The sequence below is a fragment of the Schistocerca gregaria genome, chromosome 1 (assembly GCF_023897955.1).
Source record: "Schistocerca gregaria isolate iqSchGreg1 chromosome 1, iqSchGreg1.2, whole genome shotgun sequence".
NCBI lineage: Eukaryota > Metazoa > Arthropoda > Insecta > Orthoptera > Acrididae > Schistocerca > Schistocerca gregaria.
The window spans coordinates 292351028-292374487 of record NC_064920.1 but is presented as its reverse complement, the minus strand read 5'-3'; the positions used below and the strand labels follow the sequence as shown (position 1 = coordinate 292374487).

Below are 23460 nucleotides of genomic sequence, written 5' to 3'. Positions count from 1 at the left end.
ATACTACCTTCATATATAAACCGTCTGTGTGCCTACGTATGAGCTCTAATTTCTCGTATCTTATCTTCTTGGTCCTGACGCAAATGTATGTTAGCGGCTGTAGAATCGTTCGGCAGTCAGCTTCAAATGCCGGTTCTCTAAATTTTCTCAACAGTGTTTCTTGAAAAGAACGTCGCCTCCAGGGATTCCCATTTGAGTTCCTGAAGCACTTCCGTAACACTTACGTGTTGTTCGAACCTACCGGTAACAAATATAGTAGCCAGCCTCTGAACTGCTACGATTTCTTCCTAAAATCTGAACTAATATGGACTCCAAACACTCGAGCAGTACTCAAGAACAGGTCGCACCAGCGTCATGTATGCGGTCTCCTTTACAGGTGAACCATTCTCTCTCAAAATTCTCTCAATATACCGAAGTCGAGCTTTCACCGTCCCTACCATAGCTCTCACATGCTCGTTCCATCTCATATCGCTTTGCAACATTACGCCCCAGATATTTAAACGACTCGACTAAGTCAAGCAGGACAATTGGATTACTGTATCCGAGTATTACAAGTTTGGTCTTCCTACTCATCCGCATTAACTTACATTCTGCCACATTTGGGGCTAGCAGCCATTTTGTCTAATCGTCTTTTATCTTCCTACAGTCACTCAACTTCGACACCTTACCGTACACGACTGCTCACCCTGTCAGCCAAATCATTTCTGTATATAAAGAACCAAAGCGAACCTATCACACTTCCCTGTGGCACCCCAGATGTTACACTTGACTCTGATGAACGCTCGCCGTCTCGAACAACATGCGGGGTTCTACTATTTAAGAAGTCTTCGAGCCACACACATATCTGTGAACTTATTCCATATGCTCATACTTTCGTTAACAGCCTGCAATGAGGCACCGTGTGAAATGATTTCCGGAAATCTAGAAATATGGAATTTGCCCTGCCCTTCGGCTGGCCTCTTTTCGTTTATTCACCTTTAACTGTGCAATTGGAGGGGAGATAAATTAGTTTAAAGGGGCTCGTGATATCACACTTATTGTATGAGCTTATTTCAAATGGCTCTGAGCACTATGGGACTTAAATTATAAGGTCATCAGTCCCCCAGAACTTAGAATTACTTAAATCTAACTAACTTAAAGACATGACACACATCCATGACCGAGGCAAGATGCGAACCTGAGACCGTTGCGCTCTTGCGGTTCCACACTGTAGCGCCTAGAGCCGCTCGCCCACACCGACCGGCGAGCTTATTTCAGTTCCTCCTTTTAACCTTTTGTAATCTAACATGGTCCTGGGTACGTCACTTTGCCTTATGGGCTAGCTTTAGAAGTGAGGGATGCTGTGAATGATGTGAGGCAAGGCACTTGCAACGAGGTATTAGGTGGGAAGGGGGAGGGGGAGGGGGAGGGGGAGGGGGAGGGGGAGGGGAGGGTCTGGGGGGGGGGGGGGGGAGCTGTCGGCCTTCGCAGTGACAGAGGGAGAACTAGACATATGTAGTCACCGCTTTGTCAGGGATGAAAGTCGCTTTGCCGAAAGTAGGCCCAAGTAAAAAAAAAAAAAAAAAAAAAGCGTTCGTTCCAGAAGACGGAACTCTGTCAGCGGATGGTAGGCGCTTGGAGCTTGTTAAGAGATACAAATATGACACAACAGCTCTGATCTACGAAAAGTGCAGACGCTGGGCAGTAAGGAACTAGCCTTGTTAAAAGTGTGTTAGAAGTGACGTGAGAAGCGATGTTTTTTTGAGTAGAAAAGAGAGTAAGAAATTGAGTTCATTGGCTTGACGTTTCGCCGTTTCTGGGCGCGACATATTGTCAAAGAAACAATTACGTCGTTGGACGGATGTAGTAACTTTTGAGAGGATTGATGGACGCGTTTTGTTGGAGTGAAGACGGAGTAAGTTGTGTTTTGAGACAAAAAGTATCAGACTTGGAGAAGGTTCGGGCTGAGGCAAATGCGGGAAGCCATCTGGGATCCAATGACCGATCGCAGCGCTGAATTTCAGCCCACTGAGTCCTCGCTCTGCTCACATTACATTGATGGTCATCGTAAGCGTCGCCTGAGGCTCCGGGACAAGCAAGAGTATTGTAGTTGACTTTAAAGGCAGTTTTCACTGTCTCATTATTTGTAGGCGCTCCCTCGGATCTTTAGAATTCTTGGGTGTTTGTTCCAGTCAAACAGACATTGTGATCCTAATACGAGGGGTTTAAGCAACTCCACCTCAGTTGTCAATTGCCAACTAAGAGCTTTGTTTGTTTTTCTCATAGCTCATTGTTAAGTTCATGTTCACATAATTGCTTTTTAAAGCTTTATAATTCCAATTATCTTTTATAATAAACCATAGCGTACACATAAATCTTGAGTTTATTATGGCACCCATTCCGTTTCAGTGATACATATTATGTCAGTTACCTCAGCTTCAGATTCATTGCTATGGCCCAAATAAATTAAAGCATTAGTAAGTCCTGTGCGTAAATGGAATTGAGCACTGAGTCTTAAGGGTGTGCCTGATTCATGATTAATTCAGATTCAGTTAAATTTCACTTTCAGATAGCGGGGTTCTGCGAGATATCTCAACCATCGAAAACACGTGATTGGATGCCGAGAGACTGCCACGCCACACCTCGCCAGCCTCTATGATTAATGACCCGTAGCACAGAGTTGAAGCAACATGGAGTCGTGTAGCCGTATCTGTCACCCAGAGTCAGTTGGACTCGATGAATAGCTGAGCCATTGTTGCTGTTAGTTGTGTACTAAATTTCGCATACTATATCCCTGAATCACCTAAAATTGTAGTTACTTAGTAATGAGAGCAGTCTCGTTCCTTTTGTGTAGAGATAGTCGTAAAGGAACCACAACGGTCTCTCTCTCTCTTTCTCTCTCTCTCTCTCTCTCTCTCTCTCTGTCTGTGTGTGTATGTGTGTGCATGTATGAAGGTGACCAGAAATCATATACACTACTGTTTTTGTGTTAGTTATCGGCTAATTTCGACATCAATCATCCCTACAGCTTTTTCCGATTTTAACAATGAATCAGTTCTCACACTCTGCGCCTGGAGCTGCATCTGAGTTTATACTCAGCTGTTAACCATTAAACTCGTGGTGAACGATATTTTTTTCTTGTACTGTAGATCAAGGAATATCTCATTCCATTGAAAGACGGAGTCTGCAGTATGGCGTGTTGCGTGTAACTCCTTGTTACACGCAGTATTACTTATCTTTTAGCACTGACAACTGTACGCAATCGCTTCTGGTCTCGGCACGCTCTTGACGTAATGGATCTCGGAATGTTGAATTCCCTAACGATGTCCGAAATGGAATATTTCAGTGCGTGTACCTCCAACTACCGTTCCGCATTCAAGGTCGGCGGCCATAATCATGTCGGAAATCTTTTCACATCAATCCCTTAAATACAAATTACAACTCCACTGTCATCTGTATATGTCGATAACGCTATCCCCTCACTTTCGTCATCTCAGTGTAATCCACGCACAGAACCTATTGGTTATTCAAACTGGTTCAGATGGCTCTAAGAACTATAGGACTTAACATCTGAGGTCATTAGTCCCTTAGACTTAAAACTACTTAAACCAAGCTAACCTAAGGACATCACACACGTCCATTCCCGAGGCAGGATTCGAACCTGCGGCCGTAGCAGAAGCGCGCTTCCGGACTGAAGCGCCTAGAACCGCTCGAAAACAGCTATTGATCATTCATTTGCCTTATGCACTTCATTATATGTATAAACAATGTTACCTACCGAAACAAACTTTCAAGCCATCTTTTTACAAATACATGCACAAATACTCCCATTTCATTTTATTACGAGAAATCTCTATTCCAATTTCCACATAGCATCATAAGCAGGAACCACATCATTAGCAAAATGTGTGCTTGGCCATCCACTTGCCGATGATGTCATGTATTATTCACAAACATGTTTTTGATTTGTATAGAATGAATGATAAATTTGAGGCATAAATGGAAGCAACCGCTACAGATTCTGGAAGCAACGGAGTAAGCTACATACTGCGCAGGCAAATGTCTAATCCCTACCAGCTCATTGCGACGAGTTCCGTCATATATTTCAAGGCATAGAAATCCGTATAATGTTTCTGTCGCAGACGTGGCTCAAACCATGTATTCCCACAGGTTCGGTAAATGTAGAAGACCATATCTTTGTAAGACACGAGAGATGTAACAGACAAGGGGGTGGAGTAGGGGCGTATATACGCTTTAATTTATCACCGACTGTGCTCATAGCTCTTAAGATAAGCATTTATGTTCATCAGACTTTTTTTCTTGTCTTGATCCATACTATCATCTCTGCTATAAAGATGTCTACCCTAAAATAACAGCAAGAACAGTGCCATTATAAGTATTCCACTGTCAGAGGTATCAGAACTATTTTTGCTTATAGCTTTTGACTCGTCTTTCCCTGACTAGGATCTCTTACCTCACATTAATACAATTACCCTTCTTCATTGTCTTTAAAACTTCGTCATCATCACGGAATCAGCCTGTATTTTGCTCAAATGTGTGTGAATTCCTAAGGAACCAAACTGCTGAGCTCATCGGTTCCTAGACCTACACACTACTTAAACTGACTTAAGCTAAGAACAACACACAGACCCGTGCCCGAGGGAGGACAAGAATCTCCGGCTGGAGGGGCTGCGTAATCCTCGAACCCAGCGGACACTCCGTGCGGCGCTGTATTTTGATATCTGCTTTAACAGAATATTCCCTTAAAGGGCATCTTTTATAAGTTTCTCCTGAAAGGTACTAACTGCGTCTGGATTATAACCAAGGTTAGTTAAAGATTTTTTTCTATCTACGTATTTCGTTAAACCTCTCCTATACTAAGTTAAATGTAACGATGATTAATATCCAATATTAGCAGAATTTTTTTTGCCTACTTTTTTCCAAATTATAAGAGCACTCTAGGAAATTAATGATTGTATATTTTGTGGGAATTCTGCAGTGAACGTACAACACATTTCATAAACAGGCACGTATGTTTATGGAGTGTCAGTTACCTGAAGTTGACAAGGTCTTCTCAGACGGGGTGATGCTTATGTCGAAGAGTGAGGGTAGCGGAGATGTCTTTTCCTTGTCTTCCTTCTTCAGATCGTCCACGATACGCCTCAGAGTCCCGACCATAACTTGCAGGACGTCTCGTAATTCACTCTCCACTCCAATTTTCTCAGCTATGGAACAAAAACGGGGTAGGTACCGTTACTAAAGTAACTGTTTTATATTTCTATTTAATGAGATCAATTTTTAAAAATTTGTTTCAAACATAATCAAATGACATAGCTTTCATTATCTTTAAGGCTTATCTGGGTAGACGTTATAAGTGTAACACCTGTTTTGAGAAAGAACAAAACTGTGCTAATACATAGACGATGTAGATTATTTGTACGTTGGGAATTAACTAAGCACTGTTATGAGTGGTATAAAATATTGACCAGAATTTATATTTTTTGCAAATATATAAACTACAAAAGTGAGTTGTGCGTCATTCGCAAATGACAAGAAAGTAAGATGAAGGCAATCTGAATGAGATTTCTTAACGCTATACCAGAGCAGACAGATTACGAAAAAGCGACACTGGAAAGGAAGTAAACATATCTGAAGTAAGAAACAAAACTGAAGACAACAGAACAGACTATGACGAACATCTCAACAGTATGTATGCGGTATATTAGCATCCAAAGTAGGAAACTATAATCTGGTAGGCAAGAAGAAGTCAGGAATTCAAAGGAAGAAACGGGAACCGTAAAACGTAAATTTTGATTTTTGAAGTGCAGAAGATGAAGTGTAATAGTGTTTCAGAAGCTTCTCCTATATAAAAAATTTATACATAAGTTGCGTGGCCTTTCGGTCGATTTTTCTTTGCATAATATGCAAGTTCGAAACACTATAATAAAAAATAACTTGTGTATCATGAAATGTACAGTTGTTACGAAATGTGACAGTACTGTCTTATGCTCATCTACGTAAGTATGCAAACACAGATTCTGCTTATAAGACAGTGTTAAGGGAGAGCTAAGAGATGTCATACATATCACCACTGACAGACGTAAAAGAATGCAATTGTTGCAGTCGATATTAAGCAGATGTAACAGAAACTCTCTGGTTAGTCTTAACCCTCGACGTACAATAACTGGAAAACGCAGCATCCAACCGAAAAGGTAACGTAGTGTTGACAAACAGGGGCAATTCAAAATGAATATAACGATTACAATTGACTATAACTATTTAATACATAGAGATACATCGATAAGATTTTAAAAGAAAATTCAATTTTTACAGACATTATGGATGTTCTGTATGACTCTCCTCGGTCACACGGGCAACATCTAAGCGATAATTCATTTCACGACATACATTCTCTAACATGTGTGGAGTTAATGAGAAGATCACATCATAAATGCGCGTTTTGAGTCCCGCAGTTGTTTTCGGCCATGAAGGAACAAATGGCGCTGAGCACTATGGGACTTAACATCTGAGGTCATCAGTCCCCTAGAACTTAAAACTACTTTAACCTAACTAACCTAAGGAAATCACACACATCCATTCACGAGGCAGGATTCGAACCTGCGATCGTAGCGGTCGCTCGGTTCCAAATTGAAGCGCCTAGAACCGCTCGGCCACACCGGCCGGCAATGAAGGGACATACACGAGTACTTTCTCGTAACGCCATAAAAAGAATCCATGGGTGTCAGGTCCGGAGACCTAGGTGGCAAAGAGCAGAACACAATACCACTTCCAATATGGCCAATCCAACGGTTTGGAAGACACTAACTTACAAATGTGCGTGCCGGCCTGCCGTAATGTGCATGTGCTCCACTTTGCTGAAAGCAAGCTTAATCTGTATCGAGGCGTGAAAACAACCAAAGCTCATGTGTGTCCTAGTAAATGACGACAAATGCTCTGTACAATCATTTTTGCTGAACGCATTCACTTTTGTTTAGCCGCGCTGATGTTCAGTTATAATGGATCAAATGGCTCTGAGCACTATGGGACTTAACATCTGAGGTCATCAGTCCTATAGAACTTGGAACTACTTAAACCTAACTAACGTAAGGACATCACACACATTCATGCCCGAGGCAGGATTCGAACCTGCGGCCGTAGCGATCGCGCGGTTCCAGACTGAAGCGCCTAAAACCGCTCGGCCACACCGGCCGGCTGTTCAATTATACATGAAGGCTTTTTTGTAACCCATATTTGAATATTGTACCAGTTGACCTTTGGACTTATTTGCAGTCCAGTCGCATTGATGGGCCGATCACCTATGTCCGACGCCAACGAGCAATAACCACTGACAGAGGTCTGGTGGCAGCACTACGAGTAGAGGATATATAAAGCGTGTCGATGGGACGCGGACAACAGTGCAGTCGTCGTCGTAAAGAGGAAACGGAGCGATTTATTGACGTCCAAAAGGGCATAAACATTAGCCGGAGGGCCAAGGGTAGAAGCTTTTCCGAAACGGCTGAGTTTGCAATCTGTTCACCAACCGCTGTGGTTAAAATATATCTTACGCTATCCAAACCGGCGCCGAGGCAACTGTGATGCACCACAAGCCACAATGACAAGGGTGAACGATGGGCACGGAGATGTGTACGAGCGAGTAGACGTGCAACTGTTGAGCAGCTGACCGCCCAGATGAATCACGAGTCCACCAACAGCGTCTCCTCAAAGACAGTTCAGCAACTGCGTATAGGCATCCGCAGCAGGCGCCTGGTTCATGCACACATGCTGACTGCTGTTTATCGGCCGGATGGTGTGGCCGAGCGGCTCTACGCGCTCCAGTCTGGAACTGCGAGACCGCTACGGTCGCAGGTTCGAATCCTGCCTCGGGCATAGATGTGTGTGATGTTTTTAGGTTAGTTGGGTATGAGTAGTTTTAAGTTCTAGGGGACTGATGACCTCAGCAGTTAAGTTCCGTAGTGCTCAGAGCCATTTCAATCATTTTTGCTGTTTATCGTCGAAGAAGACCGGGATCTGCTCCACAACTGGACGTCCAGTGAGTGGCGACAGGTGGGCTTTCAGATGAATGACTTTTCATGCTTCATCGGAAGGATGGTCGTTGGAGTGTACGACATGGAACGTCGGAAAGCAAATACCGTGCAACAATCGTCGGAAGGATCCAGGCTGAAGGACATTCCCTGGGTGATCTCGTCATTCTGGGAAGCACAATGGTTCAATTCTTGGGCCGGCCAGTGTGGCCGAGCGGTTGTAGGCGCTTCATTCTTGAACCGCGTGACCGCTGCGGTCGCAGGTTCAATCCTGAATTGAAGAGGGATCGCTGCTGTCAGACGCAGCGAAACATTAAGCGGAGCCGGCCGGTGTGGCCGAGCGGTTCTCGGTGCTTCAGTCTGGAACCGCGAGACCGCTACGGTCGCAGGTTCGAATCCTGCCTCGGGCATGGATGTGTGTGTTATCCTTAGGTGAGATAGGTTTAAGTAGTTATAAGTTCTAGGGGACTCATGACATCAGCTGTTAAGTCCTACTGTGCTTAGAGCCATTAAGCGGAATCGTCGGCAGCGATGTGCGAAAATGTGTACCGGATAGGGATTCGAACCTGGGATCTCCTGCTCGTTGCCGCTGATTCCACTTAATGTCTTCCCCCCCCCCCTCCCGCCCCCCCCCCCCCCCCCACCGCACCCCAGCTGACATGTCCGACAGAATAGACACCATGCATTCATGCAATTGGTAAGCCTAGCTGGGCAACGGATCCACCATCTTCAGTGCGGATGCACAAATAAGTCCGATCTCCTGTCGTAGTCTTTGTGTAGCGAACGGAGTATAATGGACAGGGACTGAGGATATGTGGCGCTAGGGGGGAGTGTGGAGCGACCGTGCAGTTGCGCTAACTCTTTCCCCCTGATGGGGCAGTGGTTACCGCCTCAGCTTAATAATCAGGGGATCCCGAGTGTGAATCCCGGTCCGGTACACATTTTCGCTCGTCGCCGCCGATTCCGCTCAATCTACATCTACATCTATATCGATACTCTGCAAATCACATTCAAGTGCCTGGCTGAGGGTTCGTAGAACCACCTTCACAATTCTCTTTTATTCCAATCTCGTATAGCGCGCGGGAAGAATGAACACCTGTATCTTTCCGTACGAGCTCTGATTTCCCTTATGTTATCTTGGTGGTAGTTCCTCCCTATGTAGGTCGGTGTCAACAAAATATTATCGCATTCGGAGGAGAAAGTTGTGATTGGAATTTCGTGAGAAGATTCCGGCGCAACGAAAAACACATTTCTTCTAATGATGTCCAGCCCAATTCCTGTGTCATTTCTGTGACACTCTCTCCCATATTTCGCGATAATACAAAACGTGCTGCCTTTCTTTGAACTTTTTAGGTGTACTCCGTCAGTACTGTCTGGTAAGGATCTCACACCGTGCAGCAGTATTCTAAAAGAGGACGGACAAGTTTAGTGTAGGCAGTCTCCTTAGTACGTCTGTTATATTTTCTAAGTGTCCTGCCAATAAAACGCAGTCTTTGGTTAGCCTTCCCCACAACATTTTCTGTGTGTTCCTTCCAATTTAAGTTGTTCGTTATTATAGTACCTAGGTGTTTAGTTGAATTTACGGCTTTTAGATTAGACTGATTTATCGTGTAACTGAAGTTTAACGAGTTCCTTTTAGCACTCGTGTGGATGGCCTCACACTTTTAGTTATTTAGGGTCATCTGCCACTTTTCGCACCATTCAGATATCTATTGTAAATCTTTTTGCAGTTGTTTTGGTCTTCTGATGACTTTATTAGTCGATAAACTACAGCGTCATCTGCAAACAACCGAAGACGGCTGCTCAGCTTGTCTCCAAAATCGTTTATATAGATAAGGAACAGCAAAGGGCCTATAACACTACCTTGGGGAACACCAGAAATCACTTCTGTTTTACTCGATGCTTTTCCGTCAATTACTACGAACTGTGACCTCTCTGACAGGAGATCACAAATCCAGTCACATAACTGAGACGATATTCCATAAGCACGCAATTTCACTACGAGCCGCTTGTGTGGTACAGTGTCAAAAGCCTTACGGAAATCCAGAAATACGGAATCGATCTGAAGTCCCTTGTCAATAGCACTCAACACTTCACGTGAATGAAGAGATAGTAGCGTTTCACAGGAACGAAGTTTTCTAAACCCATGTCGACTGTGTGTCAATAGACCGTTTTCTTCGAGGTAATTCATAATGTTCGAGTACAATATATGTTCAAAAATCCTGCTGCATATCGACGTTAACGATATGGGCCTGTAATTTCCCGCTGCAGCAGACAGCAGTGATCCCCTTCAATTTAGGCAAAATTTCTGTTTACTGGTGTTAAATCCTAAAAGCTTTTGGTCTTTTGCTACATCAGTAGGCGGCTCGAAGTCGTCTCTGTGTCCATAATGGCACGGAAACGGAGGAAGACATAGAAAAGCCCGAAATACCAAACGTCTCTTTCCAAAACTGTTTCACAGAAGAAGATCTCACTATAGTACTTCCTTTAAAGCATCGTTCGTACGACAAAATCGCTGATATCGAAATAAGTGACCTTGGGACAGAAAGCGGCTCAACAGAGAGAAGGCCACTGGACCAGACGGGATGACAATACGATTACACATACAGTTGACGAAAGGAACTTGTTCCTCTTCCAGCAGCAGTGTATCGTAGGTCTCTGGAGGAGCGAAGCGTTATAATGATTGGAAAAAAGCACAGGGCATTCCCGTTTTCAAGAAGGGTTGCCGACCAAACACACAAAACTATACCTCTGTAATTATATTTAACGTCGGTCTGTTGTAGAATTCTGGAACATGTTTTACGCTTGCGTATTATGAGATTTACGGAGACCGAAAACCTCCTCTGTAGAAACCAACACTGGTTCCGAAAGCAATGATCGTGTGAAAGCCAGCTTGGTCTGTTCGTCCACGACAGCTAGATGGTGGTAGAAACCGGCGCGGGGGTAGATGCCGTGTTCGATACAGTTGCACAATTCCGCCCGCTGAACAAAACTGAGAATGCGGAATATCATACCAAGTATGTAACTCGAATGGAGAGTTCCTAGCAAACAGAACAGTATGTTGTTCTCAACGGAGAGAAGTCTTCAGGCGTAAAAGTAACTTCGGGCGTACCGCAAGGGAATATTATAGGTCCATATTTTTCACCTTATCGTACGTATAAATGACAAGCTATAAGAAGCTTTGCTGCTGTTCTGTACAGATAAGTGGCAACGCTAGAAAATTGCAGCGAAATGCAGGAGAAGATCGACGCTTGATGCAGGGAGTGGCAATTGATACTCGAAACAAAACAGATGTGACGTACTGCGTATACATAAATAGGACATTATTGTGTCATTACACGATTGTAGAACAGTCACTAGAAACACTTCTATAAGTATCTATGAGAAAGCGTACAGAGTGATTTAAAGCAAAACGACCACATAAAACTAGTCACAGGAAATGCAGATGCCAGACTTGTATTCATTGGAAGTACCCTCGGGAAATGTAGTCTGTTAATAAAGAAGGTAGCCTGCAAAACCCTCGTTGTGCTAATATTTGAATACTGGTCGTCAGTATGGGATCCGTGCCAGACAGGATTGATAGAGGGATTAGAGAAGACCCAAAGAAGCAGCGTGTTTTGTTACAGGTCCGTTTAGTAAGCATGAAAGCGTCACAGAGATGATCAGTCAACTCAAGTGGCAGATACTGCATGATGGTGTTGTTCACTGTTTTAATTCCCAGAGCGTACGCTTCTAGAAAAGTCAGCAAGTGTATATTGGTTCCTCCTACGTGGTTTAGCGATAAGACCATGAGGACAAAATCAGAGAGATTCGATCCCTCGTGGAATCTTACCGGCAACCGCTTTTCTTCGAACCATTTGTGACTGGAGCAGGAAAGGGGGAAAGTGACTGTATTACAAGAAGTACCGTCTGCCACACACGGCACGGTGGCTTGAGGAGTACAGGTGTAGACATAAAAGTGGAGCATAACTACATCAATCATAATTTGAAGGACGGATTTTTAAGTCCGCTATAATTCAGGATACAGTTCTTGTGCTACGTTATTGTTGAGGTCGATCTCATTTGTTGTCTCGTGTGAGATTAAATAAATCAAAGTGAAGGGACTGAATGTGGTAAATTTGTAGCTGTCTGTTTTCAATGAAAAACTGTTTTTGAACATTTCATGAATTTGAACAATAAGCTGTATACATAAGCAGGGGCGCCGACTTAACAAAAAATATTCTGGGGTCCCAAACTGGGGGTTTTGCCCCGGGAAATTTTCTAAATTTTAGATGAAAAATAGTGAGTGTGGAGTTTCTTTAAGCATTTTAGAGTCATTTGATGAACTTTAGAACCCCGAAAACTGGACTCTCGATAACTCGACACGCAGGGAAACGACAAGCCTGACACATTTCTTGGTTTTGAAAAAAGAAACAAAACAAACTCGCACGGTATTTTCGTAAAAAGGTAACTTAATTTACAGTCAAAATCATGCTTATAGACTATTACAGAGCAGTGAATATATACCTGTAGAAAAAGACTGAAATTATATTTAAATAAATCCTAAACTATCATTAAAAGAATAAAACATAAAATATTGCTGTCGCACAGTAATAGAACTTTGATTATAGCTAATTTAAGCTTACTTTTAATAAGGCTCAGGCTTCAGTTTCGAAACATTAGTACTAGTTTAGTACTGTATTACTATATTACTATAGTACTGTACTGGTTATTTTCAAATACTTAAATATTTTTAGGGTGTAAAACCCAATTAAAACCCGCTATTTATATATTTTTTGACTGAAAGTATTAAACATACTGTATTAAAGCATTACCTTTGAGATATTGTTTTTGCTCAAGTTGAGAGAGAGTAAGAAATAATTTACCTAAAACAAAATATACTCTTCTGGACCACTACAATTTAGTGACCTGTGGGTGTTCACTGACGTGTCAAATTCCGAAACAGCAGATAAGTATGATAGCGTAGCTTTATTTAAAAGTCGACTGGACTGTAGTTAAATGTCATTATTAGTATTTTGGAACAGTTATTAGCTGCACTTTCACTAACATTGCAGTAGCAATACTTGCAAAACTCTTTCTGAGGGATGAGAAGATCAAAGGGCTCTGCGAGAGATATATACTACAGGAAGTGAAACTTGCCAAAGCGAAATAAAATAAAAGTGTCTGTCATGCAAATAACGACACTCCACCCCAGTAATGTGCAGTGCAGATTACAATAAAAAGTATTTATAAAAAAAAGAAAATTTAATTTAATTTCCTTCCAGATACGGAACAAACATGATTTCTATCCATTTTTAAGTATTTTTTTACAACTGTCATATTTTCTGTCAACTAAAACATTATGAAACACACAAATCAGTTGATCGCGTCTACGTGCAGAAGATGGGAAAGCTGCTGATTCTATCGCCATAAACGAAGAAACACATTCTGCCGACCACATTCAGCTGTGCAAAATATCAGTTATTTTACCCCCTTGCTTTAACTGCACAAAACAAGGAAAAAATAAGTATTTAAAGGGACACCGAAGAATATAAATATCTGAGATATTATTGTATCACATACGTCTCATGACACACCAGTCCTGAGTTATATCAACCAGTGCTGGAAATATACTATACAAGAAATATTCTAGTGTACGAGCAGTCGTAAAAAAAATTGTGCACCACACATCGCGAAAGCCTTTATCGCTTACATTTTCGTTGTTCGTGCAGTGAAACTGCCGCATCAGGTGTGGCGTTTTAATTTATTACATCTATATTACTAAATATATTCACGACATATTTTGCAGGCAGTATCCACTTATGCCGCTGAATGTACCTATAAAATTATATAATTGTACGATACATAGATAAGGAGTCATGACGTCATAATCATTGAACCGTGTAAATACGAAACGGCAGGGCGAAATTCGCTAGAGACAATGGTGAACTGTGAGTACAAATATTTGCGCGATTGAAATGGAAATGAGCGTTTGGCGTCATTGGCCGGGAGGCCCCTTACGGGGCAGGTCCGGCCTCCTTGGTGCAGGTCTTAATTACATTCGACGCCTCATTAGGTGACCTGCGCGCCGGATGGGGATGAAATGATGTTGCGCGATGATTTTACGTAAAAGTTTGTGCTCGTTTTTGACGAGCTGCTTGACCATTGTACGATGGTAATCCCCAAAATAAGGCCTCCTATTTTTTTTATACGTACAGCACTCTGTTTGTGTGGCAGTTGTTCACACTTACGAAGAGTGCTTCACGCGCTGTGTGTAAACATGCGCACGCCGCACTGAGGTGCTGTCTTGGCTTGGTAGCCGTTGAGAACGCAGTTCCCGGTGGATGTTACCGCCAAGTGCGAATTGCGTGCAGTTATTCGGTTTGTAAAAGCAAAGGGCACTGCGCCCATGAAATCCATCGCCAATTGACGGAAGTGTATAGTGAGTCGTGCATGGATGTCAAAAATGTTCGTAAGTGGTGTAGAGTGTTTGCAGCTGGTCGGACCGAAATTCACGACGAACAAAGGAGCGCGAGACCGCCAGTTTCTGAGGAGACAGTGTTGAAGGTTGAGCAAAGCGTGCGTGAAGATCGGCGTATCATCCTGGATGATCTATGCACGTTGGTTCCTGAGGTTTCCCGAAGCACCGCTCACGGAATTTTAACGGAAACATTGAACTACCGAAAAGTGTGCGCAAGATGGATGCCACACATGCTGACTGAGGACAACATGCGGCATCGAGTTGATGCTTCCCGCGCATTTCTTCACCGTCTTGCAGCCGAACAGGACAACTTTCTGGACTCAATTGTCATGGGTGACGAAACCTGGGCATACCACTTTACACCTGCGACCAAGCAACAATCACGACAGTGGCGGTATCCTTCTTCGCCAAAGCTGCGGAAATTCAAACACAGTCTGCCGGTAAAGTCATGACAGCCGTTTTTTGGGATCAGAACGGGGTATTGTTGGTCGACGTTTTGCCCACTGGGACCACAATTAACGCTGACAGGTACTGTGAGACTCTGAAAAAACGCAAACGGGCAATTCAGACCCGGAGAAGAGGAATGTTGAGCAAGGGGATACACATTCTCCACGACAACGCTCGCTCACACATCGCTCGGCAAACCGCTGCTCTCCTGCAACAGTTTCATTGGAACATAGTCAACCACCCACCCTACAGTCCTGACTTCGCACCCAGTGACTATCACCTGTTCAATGAGTTTTCAGAACATTTTGCCGGAAAGCGATTCAGCTCCGACGAAGAGGTGAAAGAAGAGGTTCATAACTTTCTGAACAGTATGGCGGCGAGCTGGTATGACATGGACATACAAAAACTGTCAAAGCGTCTACAAAAATGCATCGACAGAAATGGTAATTATGTCGAAAAATAGCTAAATGTTCAAGCTATAAACTGATGTAAGCCATTGTAGAAATAAACAGTTCTAGGTACTTCTAAAAGAATAGGGGCATTACTTTTGAGATTAACCTCGTAACCCATTCTTTTTAACCCCCTGTTCATAGCCATTGTGCTAATTGGACTTCTGTTTGCATTTTGGAACTCAAGAGTGATTTCTTCCGCTGATAGAGTTATTTTTTACGTCCAAGCTTCTCAGTTCTCGACAGTTTCCACTTCGCAATAATATTACAAATAGGCTGCTTTAGGAGGGTTGAAATGTCCCTGATGGATCTGTAGGTCATGTGATATGCGCATTCCAAGTCACTGACTTCTTTCGACAGTGACAGAGTGCTTCGTCACCAGGGAATGAGAATTACAGAAACCGTGAGGACAGTCGGGTGTTCAAAGACTGCTTTTTTGTGGTTTTTAGGGCGCACAACTACAGTGGTCATTAACGCCCAGACTAAATTATGAATGCACTGCGAGGCACAATGTTAAAACAGCAACTAAAAAGGACAACACTATAAAAGGCACATTAACAGGCAAGGGATTAAAAGAAAACAGCATAATCAAATGTCCTTAGACAGGTTTGTAAAGTGAATAAAACGAAGAACGCGAGCAGCTGCTGCCGGGTCATCCGCTAAAATTTCATCCAGAGTACATGGCAGGCCAAGCTCAATGCGCAGTGTATTAAAATTCGGACATGACGTTAAAATGTGGCGTACTGTCAGCAATTGCCCACATTGGCAGAACGGCGCCGGCGAACCCGTCAATAGATGGCGGTGGCTGAACCAGCAGTGTCCAATCCGTAACCAGGCCAAAACGACCTCCTCCCGCCGAGAAGGGCGTGAAGAGGTTGTCCAAGCCGTGGGGAGAGGTTTCAAGGCCTGAAGCTTGTTTTCTGTAAGTGTAGACCAACCGGCATGCCACAGCGATAAAACGCGCCGACAAATGACCCTGCTAAAATCAGATGAAGGCACACAGCAAGAAGCTGTCCGAGGCTGGAGGACCGCAGCCTTGGCCGCGGCATCTGTGGCTTCGTTTCCAGGGATACCGACATGGCCAGGAACCCACATAAAGGTAACTGCTGTCACTAATAACAGTTTTAAATGAAACAGTTATACGACAAGAACTTTTAGAACCACGCCTCAGCCATTGCATCTGACCTACTCATTAACATTCGAGCGAGCTCACGTCAGTCCTGATAGTTTCTTTGAGACAAGCAACCTACACAAGACGCTTTGGAAGCTACAGATTGCCTGCTTATGACTGCTGACCGTCTGCTTCCCTTGACAGCTGAGTTCCCCGCGAAACATGGAATACTGCATCAGGACAAAACTGACCGTGCCATCAGGCTGCACCAGTACTAAAGTGATTCTGAGGACGCTGCGAATTCGAGTAACTTCCTACTCGTACTGTCAGGTATCGGCTGTGTTGCGCAACACCTATGTGTATTCAAACTCATTCCTCCGGGTATCACATAATACGCTAGGAAACATTTAGTCCGACCGCTAAGCACAACATGTTCTGCTTTCCAGTGATAGTTCAATACCCTATTAATTGGTCGGTCACAATGTTTTGGGTGATCTATATCATTATAAATGATAGTTTACCTGCATTTTCTTCAGTGTTGCTTTCATTTTGGTCCCCTTTTCCCGTCGAATCAGTTTCATTTCCTGAAATAATGAACAGTTCAGTAAGTCAAAACAGAGAAGTGCACATAATCTTTCATACTTAAAATAATGAAACTATAAGTGATATAAGTCACCAGCTTATAAGAAAATTACGAATTCAATCACCAGAGAATTTATGCGATACTACTAATCCAAGGGACCGTTTGCTTCACAAGTACTTTGTCAGTAACTAAGTTTCCTAAATTTTTAATTGCAGATTATACTAAGATTAAACAAGGCAGACAATGTCCTCTTTGACTATCACTAGTGCATCGGTGTTATATGATTATTCTATGGACTCGCACTGACGGTTTGATTTATTGGACCCCATATTAGAGGGCTGATATTGAGAAAATATCTAACACTCTTCTAAACAAATTACTATTTGTCCAACTAAGTACAAGGGCTGCCACAAGATCAACGGTTTAAACGAACGTATTTCATTGTAGAAATATGGTTGTATCGCCCTCTGTGCCTGTACTACAGTAGAATAGGCTGTGATGTATTTGATGATCATGTAGTATCATTTCAGTGTTACTTGCGGTCGCTACGAAAAAGTCAGAAATTGGTTAAAACATTTTTTTTGTGCATCAAGATGAACTAATTTAGTGTTCTTGTGTCAGTCTGCGCGCCAACTTTCCATACGTGCATGCCTCGGAATGAGATAAAGCTAACATTTCTTAAGTAGATAGCATTGCAAGCTGAGTAGATAACGTGAACGTGCCTTTCATTTTAAAATCATGTCTAGCTTCTAACAGTAACTTAAGAAAAAGTCTTAGATGTCTAACAGCGCTGAGGTTTTTTTATTTGTGTTATTAGTACTACACAAATTGTGAAAACAATTTGGATATTCCAACAAATTGTGATGGTTGTACGTATTTCTTGTGGGCAATGAGGATAACATGTATAGAGTATTGTCGAACGTAACGTAGGTCTCAGTGTAGGAGGCTGAAAAGAGAAGAGGATGGATTGCTCCTGTTGTGATTTTGTTGTAAAATATGGGAAATTCGAGGAAAATAAGTGTATTTGGTCCAGCCATAATACAGTCAAACGCGTTTTCTGACGCTTCTAGAATGTGATTAAAAGGTAATTTGTTTACAAGCTTAACCAAACTAAAAGGATTAAATAAATCGTCGTAGACAGACCATGCATTCAAAGACCGGACACATTTATAGGGAAAGCAGTGAGTGTTGAAGAAAGTTGATAGCTACTTCAAGATATATCGCAAGTATGGTATGAATCTTCGCATGTACTATTTCTATATCTTTTTGTACGGGCTTCTAATGTCTTTGTAGCCAACAAGTTTACAGAGCACCTATAGCTTCGCACACATTCAGTGCAGAGGCATTGTTGTCAGTAGGACTGATCGTCTAACAGAGAAACAGAGTTGTGATGTGAACACGCCAAGGATACAAACGAATATTTTCAGACGGTTTGAGCCATTCTTGCTACTTCTGATGACAGTCTGTTTTGACGTAATGTGAACAATAAAAAACTGGAGTTGAAATTTAAGTTTGTTCTTTTTCATGTCCTGTCTAAGTATTTGAAGAACCGGGATAAAATTGCGAAAGGGAGTAAACTAGCTTTAGTATTAACCGGCTAGCTTACGTTGGCCAACGAAATGTTCTCTTTAGATATGAAGTAATGTCCCCGTTGTATAACTACAGTTGATGCCAACTGCAATTACACTAGAAATTTATGCAGTTATATACAAACACCTCCAGAAACATAAAAGGATTTATTCGGTTCCGTTTTTGGTCAATTTGCAGACATCTCTCATTATAATGTCCTTCAACCACTGAATTTGGAATTTAGTTACTTTATAGTATATTTAGGTGCCACAGAAAATGAAATTTGATTCCAGTAAATTCTGTGATCGAACGGCCTTGCCATAGTGGTAAATCCTGTTCTCGTCAGACCACCGAAGTTAAGTGCCAGTCCGTTAACGAAAGAACGAGCATATGGAATAGGTTCACAAATATGTGAGTGGCTCGAAGACTAAATAAGTTACTGAACACGGTACGTTGACCCCGACGGCGAGTCTTCATCAGAGACAAAGGTATCTTCAGGAGCCCCTCTGGGAAGTGTGATAGGACAGCTGTTCAAAATGGTTCAAATGGCTCTGAGCACTATGGGACTTAACATCTGAGGTCATTAGTCCCCTAGAACTTAGAACTACTTAAACCTAACTAACTTAAGGACATCACACACACCTATGCCCGAGGCAGGATTCGAACCTGCGACCGTAGCGGTCGCGCGGCTCAGGACAGGTGTTGTTTTCTATATATAGAAATTATTTGGCGGACCGGGTGAACATCAATCTACGGTTGTTTGCTGATGACGCTGTAATTTACGGTAAGGTGTCGAAATTGAGTGATTGTGGGAGAATACAAGATGACTTAGAATAAATCTCTAGTTCGATTGATGAATGGCAGTTAGCTCTAAATGTACAAAAATATAACTTAATGCCGATTTGTATCAAAAACAAAACCGCAACTTTCGGATACAGCCTTAGCAGTGTCCTGCTTGACGTAACGTTGCAGAGCGTATGTGGGTGGATCGAGCATGTGAAAACTGTGGTGGGGAAGGCTAATGGGCCAGTGGTGCATCTATCAAGAAGACTGCATATAGAATTATAGTGCGAACTGTCTATGAGTACTGCTCGAGTGTTTGGGATAGGTATCAGGTCACATTAAAGGCATAAAGGCGAGCTGCTAGATTTGAAACAGGAAGGTTCGAATTCGTGTCATAGAGATGCTTCAGGAATTCAAATGGGAATTCCTGGAGGAAGGACGTCTTTCGTTTCGAGGAACACTATTGAGAAAATTTAGAGAACGGCATCTGAAGCTGACTGCCAACGGTTCTACTGCCGCCAACATACGATAAATGAGGGCTCATACGGAGGCATACAGACAGTGGTTTTTCTCTCGCTCTATTTCCAATTGGAACAGGAAATGAAATGAGTAGTAGTGCTGCAGGGTACCCTTCACTACGTACCGTACGGTGGATTGCGGAGTATCTATGTAGATGGTGGGCTTGCCTAGCAACGTGAATCAGTTACCGTCTGCGACTCCCGAGCGCTGTTGGCAATCGGGGTGCACTCAGCCCTTGTGGGGTCAATTGAGGAGGTGCTTGACTGAGAAGTAGCGGCCCTGGTCACGGAAACTGACAACGGCCGGGAGAGCGTTGTGTTCATCACATGCCCCTGCATATCCACGTCCACTGGCGCCTGTCGGCAGAGGATGACACTGGTGTCGATCGGAACCGTTGGGCCCTACGACGGACGGAGTTTAGTTTTAGATATCCAGTGAGTTACGATGTGATATATTTAGGGATCACAAACACAGTAAAGATACATTCGCTACCTACTTCAGTCCCCTAGATCAGTGCGGTCCAACGTAAAGCGTCCGGGTGCCATGCTGCCTTTGTATGTTCTTCTGGGCCCTTAATAAGCAAGTATCTATACCGACGATTTCTAATATTAAATCAAAATTCAGAACAATTTTTTAGACTCAAAGGCGTACTCATTATTTTCCTGATTAAATATTTGACCTTCATTGTTGGGAATTGGAGAAGTCACTTTAACCACAACAAAGTTTTGCCGCAAACATAATTTCGCTATTTTTGAACATTATTGTTGGTAGGAATAGGTTCTTCCAGTGCAATGTTTCTCGCACTATCCTCTGTAAAGTATAACTTCAGAGATTGTGGGTATAGGTTCAGTTTCGAGTTTTGTGTATGATCGATTATTCTTAATATGGCCAAAAAGACAAAGAACTTACATTTTTAACACTGACTGCGAGAAGAAGAATTATTTTATCGAATTGATATTAAAACCTGTGATATATTGTATCTGTTCCCAAGAAAAGTAATGTAGAACGTTATTTTTCGACAAATCACACGAACTTTAATAGCCGGTTTTCTTGTTAATTGTGAATTACGAAAACACAAAGTTAGACCCATAAAATCTAAATTAACATTACAGTGAAGAGCGTTTACAAATAAACGTTTCAGTGTCGGGTAAGTAGTTAAACAATCAATGATCGGTGCTGGCGGAAACTCTACTCGATTCTCACAAAGATAAATTTGCATTTACGTCTTTTATAAAAAGACTTCCATCGTCTCTCCAAACAGCTGCTAGACTTGTGCAAAGGATTTCTAAAAATTATAAACTCGGTGTCATTTCATTTCAGGACTTGCAATCGTGTGAATATTTTTCGCTTCAGTTTGATGAAAGCACTGTTACTTCCGATGCTGGAGAATTTTGTTTATTTATTAGAATGGTTAAGGAGGAATTTGCTGCCGCTTCATGAAAGTACTCTGGGAGAATACATATTTAATACAATTCCGACATTTGCGAAACATGGCAACTTCTTACTCTCTAATGTTGTTACTACAACAACAAATGGGGCGCCTTCAGTAACTGGAAAGAATAATGTGTTTCTTGCTCTTTGAGATAAAGATGATTCACTTCCAAAATTTCACTGTATGATCCACTAGCAAACTGTATGTGCAAAGGTTCTGAAGTTAGACCATATCATGGACGTTGTAATTAGTGCAGGAGATTACATCCGATCGTGTACACGTCACCGGTTGTTCAGAAAACCTTTGAATAGACTTGTTCAGAAAACCTTTGAATAGGCCAGATACTGAGCAGTGTGACATAATGCTTCATTCAGACATAAGGTGCCATAGTAGGGGGAAAACTCTGGAATGATTCTGCAGTCTTCCGGATGAGTAAGAGATTTTCTCAAATCATCGTCTGGGCAATATTGTCAAGAACTTGACGTGATGTTTCCTGGCGGATACCACCAGAAAATTAAATGAGCTATATATAAAGATAAAATGAAATATATTTACTCTGGCAACGTAACTCGTGAACATTTACTTCTCACATGCGTAGGAATTAAGGAAAAAATAAAAATCCGGGATCTACTCATAAGCCACACATTTCTGTAGACAATGCTGAACGACACTTGAGATGGTCCGAAGAGCGACGCCACTAGACAATAGGTGACTGGAAACGAGTTTTTGGAGTTGTGAATCACGTTGTACCCTGTAGTATTCCTAAGGAAGGACAGGTTTGGTGAACGCTTGGAGAATGTTTCCTACCATCATGTGTAGGGCCAACTGTGAAGTATGGAGTATGTGTGTTACGGTAAGGGTTTTCTTTCGTCGCTAGAACGTGGTTTCCTTATTTCACTTAAGAAACCGCTAATACAGAAGGATATGACCACTTTTTCAACATTGTGTACGTCGTGGAATAGAGGAACAGCCTGGAGACGATGACTGGATCAATGTCACCCTGAGAGTGCACCCTGTCATAAAGCAGCATCTGTGAGGCAATGGTTTGTGGACATTAACGTTCCTGAAATGGAATGTCGTGCCCAGAGTCTCAACCTGAACGCAATAGAAAACCTTAGGGAAGAGTTAGAACGAGGACTTCGCTTCAGACTCTAGAGTCCGACATCACTACCTTCTCTAGATTCGGTTCTTGAGGAAGACCGGGCTTGCAAATCCTCCACAGACATTTAGACATCTCATTTGAAGCGTTCCCAGTAGATTTCAAGGCGACGTAAAAGCGCACTACATATTAGTGTCCACTAGCAGGTGTTTGTATCCTTTTGATCAAATAGTATACAGGGTGAGTCACTAACTGTTGCCACCTACAATATCTCCGACAGTATGGTAGTAGCTGAAAAGTTTGTGGGACAAATGTTGCATGGGACAACGGGGGCCACAATACGACGGTTGTTTGTTGCTAGGTGGGGTCGCTTCAGAGATATGAAGGTCAACTTTGTTTTTTTTTTTTTTTTTTTTAAATGGGATGCTATAGTTCGGTACTTATTTTCTGATAGCGGCTAACGAGACGAATCCAATGATGTCTAAGAGTAAGATATTTGAAGGTCAACGAAGTTCAAAAACGGGGCATGAATGTCTATTTATAGAAGGTGTTCGAAGTGATGTCCAACGGTATCAACGCAGTGCTGCAATCTTCTCGGCATGGGTTAAATGGTATTCCTTATCACTTCGCCTCTTATTGAAGCACATCCTCTGACGATTGTCTGTAGTATATCGCGCAAATAGTAAATATTCGCCGAATACGGCATATCCATCTAACGTGGCATTGACATGTAAAAACCGTTCGACGGTTTCGCAATACAACGCTAATAGGAGCGGTAAGACTAGTATGGTCGAATCAGGCGTATGTGAATGATGTATTCCTTCGAGTAGATATGCTTCCTATTTACGGAGAATGCCAACTAAGTTCAGTGGGAGCTAGAGACTTATACGTTGAAAAATATCCTCAATGTACTCACGCTACACGTCGTACATTTAAATATGTGTATGATAAATTGAGAATCTTTAACACACCGGAAACATATCCGAC

General features: G+C 42.5%; 1 protein-coding gene across 2 annotated transcripts in view; it reads right to left on the bottom strand.

Moving 5' to 3' along the window:
* The window catches only part of LOC126341588 (uncharacterized), a 151778-nt gene that overhangs the window by 112616 nt on the left and 15702 nt on the right, over nucleotides 1-23460 (bottom strand). For both annotated transcript variants that reach the window (XR_007565154.1, XM_050001785.1), the window contains exons 3-4: nucleotides 17010-17072; nucleotides 5034-5204 (exon numbers count right to left, since the gene is read on the bottom strand). Coding sequence is in view for 1 of the 2 variants with exons in the window: in XM_050001785.1 (XP_049857742.1) it covers nucleotides 5034-5204; nucleotides 17010-17072 (234 nt within the window). In the remaining variant the exon portion in view is untranslated. The remainder of the gene's footprint in view (nucleotides 1-5033; nucleotides 5205-17009; nucleotides 17073-23460) is intronic.